The sequence below is a fragment of the Gossypium hirsutum genome, chromosome A05, assembly GCF_007990345.1.
Source record: "Gossypium hirsutum isolate 1008001.06 chromosome A05, Gossypium_hirsutum_v2.1, whole genome shotgun sequence".
Classification (NCBI taxonomy): domain Eukaryota; kingdom Viridiplantae; phylum Streptophyta; class Magnoliopsida; order Malvales; family Malvaceae; genus Gossypium; species Gossypium hirsutum.
Genome location: NC_053428.1, coordinates 105,998,459 through 106,004,651, shown reverse-complemented (window position 1 = coordinate 106,004,651; position 6,193 = coordinate 105,998,459). Strand labels below are relative to the sequence as shown.

Genomic DNA, 6,193 nt, shown 5'->3' with positions numbered 1-6,193 from the left:
CGTGTGCAATCAAAATATTGTCGTGAATCATTCTCCGTAGGACAAAGGTGCTTTGATTTTGACTTATACAATCGGGAAGGATGACTTTTAACCTGTTGGCCAACACCTTAGCAATAATCTTGTAGATGAACCTTTTTCGTATCAGACTATTAGTATATGGTGATTAGATATCCAACTGAATCCTTGTTTCGAAGTCTTTAACTTTTAATCTTTAATATTAAACGATATGAAGAAGAAGAATAAGAAGAAGAAGAAGAAGAATGGATTTTATCATGTCGTGGTTACTTATAACTTTTCATTTCCAACTATTGGAATACTATATATATATTGAAAATGTTCCAACATATAATCAATTAATATTTTTATATTTGAAACTATTTAATCTAACTCATTTAATATATCTAATATTTCATATGTTAAATATTTGTTAAAATGTCGATAAATTCGAAACAGTTTACTAAAATAAGTTGATACCGATATGTACCAATTTCAATAGAAAAATGATGTGTCCACCAGTACTATATTGACTATTTTAGTCTGCATCCATTTGCTAATATATATTACCTACTTCTTGCTTACTTTGACTGCCTTCCACTTTCATATACGTTCCATCAAACTTGGGGTGGCTATGAACTTCACTTGAATTTAATTGGCGGGTAAGAGGTCACTTCTAAAATATAAACAAAAATATCAATTTCAAATAAATGATTAAATTAATATTATTGTAAAGGATACTTATGAACCGTTGATTTCTCAGTTAGCAATGTTGTTAGTCGATTCAAAAATGTTTAAATTGCCATGAATTGCTAAAACAGTAATTAAAGTAGATAAGTATTATTAAATGGATATGGATGCTTTAATGATTGCTAAAGCTTACATAAATTGATATTTTTGTGCATATTGATAAGTGAAAGATGGAACCTACCAATACACCACACAAACCGATATGTTTATGCATAAATATAATATACAGTATATATAAAAAGGCCCCACAGTGATGAATTGTCCTAAAAGAACACATGGTATGGTAAATGTTTGGTCCTGGGTCCCCTATGGATCATAGCAGCTTCAGCAATGTTGTTGCCTTTGTTTTGGTCCTACCATTACACTGGCTCTGTAAAAGCAGCAGCAACTGTGTTAAAACTCCAGCTACTATAGCTTTTTCCCTTGCTTCCAATGATTCCCGACACACCATCATCAATGAGTTAACTGCACTTTCACTTCCTTCGTGCTCTGATACCCTGAATACCATCTTCACCACTGCTTTCACACCGTTTGGGTTCTTTATCAGTGCTTCTTTTGCTCTTTCTATCCCCAACACTTGCTCTAGTATCGCCATTGCCATTGCTGCCAAGCTCCTTTCAGAGTTTAACATATATGTTACCAGGGCGTCGATTAGGCCCTGTTGAACCAGTTTTCCCCTATTTGATTCCAAGCAACACAGTGCTGAAATGGCTTTGATTCCAGTCTCGGATGCCTCATTATTTTGGTTAACAACACAGACGATTAAATTTAAGAATCTTGGGTGTTTCCCAATCATTGCACAAAGCTCTCTGGTTGATGAGGATGATGAAATTACCCCCACGAGATGGCACAAGCTTTGCTTCATCATTATACTGCCATGCTCGAATAGGACTACAAGAGATTCCAATTTAGACTCTTGTTTAAGCATATTCAAACTCTCTAATTCTCCATAAGGAAGCAACTTAAGAACACAAATAAGCCCTTGTTCCACAAAGTTCATATAATCTTGGGAGAATTCAGGGTCTACCATTTGGAAACTTAGTTGCAAAAGTAAAGGCAAGAAGCCTATTTGGATCAAAAAGGGATTTGTAGAAGGTGTTTGATCGGTAAGGAGTTGGATCTTTTGCAGTGCTTCAAGTTTTTCTTGGAAGGTGGATTGAGGGGATTGAAGGCAGTGCTTGAGGGAGACTAAAGGGTCGATTGCAGTGAAGTAATCAGGGCCAAATCGGTGATCCATTTGACGCCATTGTTGAATCAAATGACGAAGGTTATGATTTGGAACAAGAGAGGGATCATGGAGCTTTTGCATTGTAACGGGGCATGTGAGATTACCTGCAGCTAACCATTTTTCTATGCTTGATCTATCATAAGTTTGACCCGTACAGAGAGTGACAGGATCTGTGAACAAGTCCAGACTGATTGGGCATCTAAATAAATGAGGTACTGTCATTTCAACTTCTCTCATGGAAGAAGAAAACCTACCCAAAAAAGGCTTCAACAAGAATGTGAAAAAACACCAAATATGAAATGATAGTATCTGTTCAAATGAAGAACCTTCAGCTGAAACAATGGAATAAAGAATGCAAAAGATGGAGAGCTTTAAAACACAAACACCCAAAAAGGCACTGTTAAAGTTGGTTTTTGGTGAGAATTCAGAATCTGGAGCCAAAAGTGAAGAAATGACAGGAGAATGGGAAAGTGAAACTGAACTATCAATACTCTTATAAAAGGGAGGAGAAAAAGAAAGAACACTCACACACAAGCTCAAGTAATAAACTAATTATAATAACAATAAAGTGATGAAAAGATGAACACAAAACTTTGAGGATTTTTCAAGTTGCAGTAGCAGTAGTAGCAGGAAAAAGTCTGCTCTTTCATAGTGACTGGAAGGGCAAATAGTAAAGAAGAGAGAGATAAAGGGGCAAAGTGCAAAGCTTAGTTGGAGTGAAATGAGAAGAGAAGAGAACAAAGGAGATAAAAACAAAGGCAGCTTATCATAGTGAGAGATTGAATGAAACTAGTAATACTTTTAGAATAATTGTGGGAGGGATGGTCCCCCCCCCCTCTATGCCTCAGGCCCCAACTTTCTTATATGTATCGATGCCAGTCAAACTGACCCACCTAGAAAGAAAGAAAAAGAAAAATGAATTTAATTATTTGTATAAGAAAGTTTGAATTGAATGCAGCAGCAGTAGGTTGAAAATTAAAATGTGGGCTACTCTTACTCCACATTTGGGATTTTTGAACGAGGATGAAAGGCTTATGAAAGTGGGCACTATTACTTCATTTCCCTTTAAAAAAAAACTATTTCTTCATTTGGATAAGCTCCAAGTAATTTGGTAGATTATATAATACAATTATGATATTGAAATAATTAAAAGTTATTGGGACAACATTTTTTTGGAATATAACATCTGTTAGAAGTTGTGTGACCTAAATTCCTCTTAAAATAAAATACAAGTAGTAAGATATGGGGATCTACGAAGGCGAAGTATAGACTGCACAAGTGAAATCTATATAGAAGTTTACTTTCTCTATTTGATGTTGAATAGTATAAATTGTTTTAACCTTACTGCATTACTTTTTATTTGACTTTGATTAGAATATAATTTTACAAAGTCATAAATAGACGTAGTTTATACTCTTCTTGTATCATTCAAATTTCGATATGGTGAACTTTCTTTTCCTTTGTTAGTAGTTTTTTCTCGAAAGGGTTTTCACGTAAAATTTTATGCGTTCTTTGATTAACATGTAATTATGGCATGGTATGAGAGACTCATTATATATTCTCAAATGAAAGTGCGTACTAATTATGCCAAAATAGAACAAATAATTTATACATAAAATTTCTTTGATTGTATCATAAACCACAATTACAATACTATGAAACACATACCAATGAAATCTTGTTGCGCTAAGATATTATCAGAATCCATTGTAAAGTAATATTAGCGCAACTTCTTACGATATGAGACCATCTTGCAAACCAACAATAATTAAGGGAGTAGCCTCGAGCTAAATGACAAGCTTAAAGTATTAACCTTCCACAAAGGTTTTTCTTCTCTCTCATCTTCTTCCTCCGTAATTTTATTTTTCTTGCTTTTTTTTTTATTACAAGGTTCTTTAACTGACTTAAGTATCAAAGAGTGTCCCAAAGCACAAACTCCTATGCCTACTAGTTTACCTTTGTCTTGTAAGAATGCTAGAGCATTCAAATCCATCTCCAAACTTAATCTAATAAAAAAATATACATTAATATTTGGCGTTGTCTATAGGATACAAACAAAAATCCATGGCTCAAACCCCTCAAAGTTCTTTCATATTTTTCTTTGGGTTCCATCTCTCAGTTTCTCTTTTGGAGTTTCTTCCCACGTTATTTTTGGGATCATATCTCCCATTTTGTTTTTTTGTTTTTTTTGGTTTCTTCCTATACATTGTTTTTCTTGTTTATTTTTCTTTTCTTAAAGTTCTCTTAATTTTTTATATTTTTCTTTAAGCTTCCTCCATATTTAGTTCTCTCGAAGTTTTCTCAACATATCTTATCTCCATTTTATTTTATTTTTACTTCTTGAAGCTTTCTCTAGTTTTGGGTTCCTTAAATCTTCTTACATTTTTTTTATCTTTTAAGCTTCCTCAGTTCATTCCATCTCAATATCTGGATTTCTTGAAGCATCCTCTATTTTGAGGGGAGTTTTAAGTTTTCTCAGCGTATTTGATCTTCATTTTTAGGTTTCTTAAAGTTCTTCCAACATATTTCATCTTTATTTTTGTGTTTCTTGAAGCGTTCTCCATATTTGGATTTTTCTAAGTTCCCTCAACACTAATATTTTTTTGGGTTTCTTGAAGCTTCCACCATTTCGGGTTTCTTAAAGTTCCCTTATCGATTTTGTGATATCAAGTATGTGACATTGATTCTATGGCCAAGATTTTGCAATGATGATTCTAAAGCCCAAATTCTGCAACCTTTATCCTACAATCCCTTTTTTATTTCTCTAGACTTTATCAATATATTCTATAGCTAGCTTGAAATCTTGTTCCTGCTCTGCTTCCATCATGTTGTTCTTGGGTGTACATATGTTATGTTGATTTTTTTTCATCTTTTTCATTATCAAATCCCACTCTGCAACTCAAATCAAAATTACCTCAACTCTCATGTTATTTTTGGATGCAACTACCATGTTGATTATGGGTCTCATATATATGGAGCTTCGGCTCTTTTCATGTTATTTTTCAATTAATTACTATGTTGATTTTGGGTTTCATATATGTGAATCTTCAACTCTCTTCATGTTGTTTTTGGATGCAACTATCATGTTAATTGTAAGTATTGTATATTGGAGCTCCAATTCTCTTCATGTTGTTTTGGTGTGAAACTTCTCTCATATTATGTTAGGTTTTATTTCTCCTGGGTTACGACTCTCTCCCATGTTGTTTTAAGGTTTCATTTCTACAGAGTTCTGACTTTCTCCCTTGTTTTCATATGTGTTTTAGGTTTTATCTCTACAACCTCTATAACATTGCTCTATAGATTTCCACTATACTTTTGTAGCCTAACTTTTTAGGCATTTTATGTTGGTTTCTTCCTGCTTTACGAATCTTGCTTAGTAGCTTAGACCATTCTACCTTGCTTATCTATTGTGTTGGTTTCATTTCGTTATGCTTTTTTGGTACTTATTTATATTATTATGGCATTTTCCATTTTTTTCTTCATCAATCAAGCTCAAGTTTGAAGTCACTCTTGTTTTTTCTATATTTTTATATTAAATCCTCTTCCATATTACTTTTGGGTTCTACATACACCATGTTGTTTTAGATTTCTATTTTTGGGGAGCTACAACTTTCTACCATGTTTTAGGTACAATCTTTCCCATTTTTGTTAGGTTTTACTCTATGGAACTTTGGCTCACTTCTATGTTATTTTTGAGTGCACATATGTTATGTTAATATGTTTTAGCTCTTTGCAACTTCCTCTTATATTATGTAATTCTTGGGTGGACATATGGTACATTGATTTTCCTACAACTTTTGACAGTTTTGAAATGAGAATAATTGAGGTTATCTATAGTGGTATCATGATACCTAAACTCCTAAGAATGCCCTAATTCAAGATTGTCGCAGGTATCGCGATACCCATATAGTGGTATCACGATACTATCGTCGTGCAGGGACAAAAAATGACTACACGGATAGTCTTTGTCCAATTTTAACACCAATCAAATTTAGACATTGAGGGGCATATTGGTCACAATTTTTGGGTTGTAATCAGATTAAAAGCCATTTTTGGATAAGAACAAAATGGTGTAGAGTATAGGGAGCTTTTACTTTAGGTTTTTTTACATCTCTTTAGTTGAGGTTTAGGGTTTTCTTTTTCATGTTTTTAGGGTTTAGTTTACTTTTCTGATTTTTAATTAGTTTGGTAGTTAGCTAGTTAGTTTTACTGTAGCTTAGT

At 33.4% G+C, this 6,193-nt stretch overlaps 1 protein-coding gene across 1 annotated transcript; it reads right to left on the bottom strand.

Moving 5' to 3' along the window:
• Window positions 1–815: 815 nt before the first annotated feature.
• LOC107959619 (U-box domain-containing protein 26) lies at window positions 816–2,749 on the bottom strand. Its single transcript, XM_016895711.2, has one exon. It carries the CDS (start codon window positions 2,207–2,209, stop codon window positions 1,058–1,060), a length of 1,152 nt encoding a protein of 383 aa, XP_016751200.1. The 5' UTR covers window positions 2,210–2,749; the 3' UTR covers window positions 816–1,057.
• Window positions 2,750–6,193: the final 3,444 nt, after the last annotated feature.

What these genes read in the sequence shown, in the direction of transcription:
- LOC107959619 (XM_016895711.2), bottom strand. Translation starts at nt 2,209, where the DNA reads ATGAGAGAAGTTGAAATGACAGTACCTCATTTATTTAGATGCCCAATC.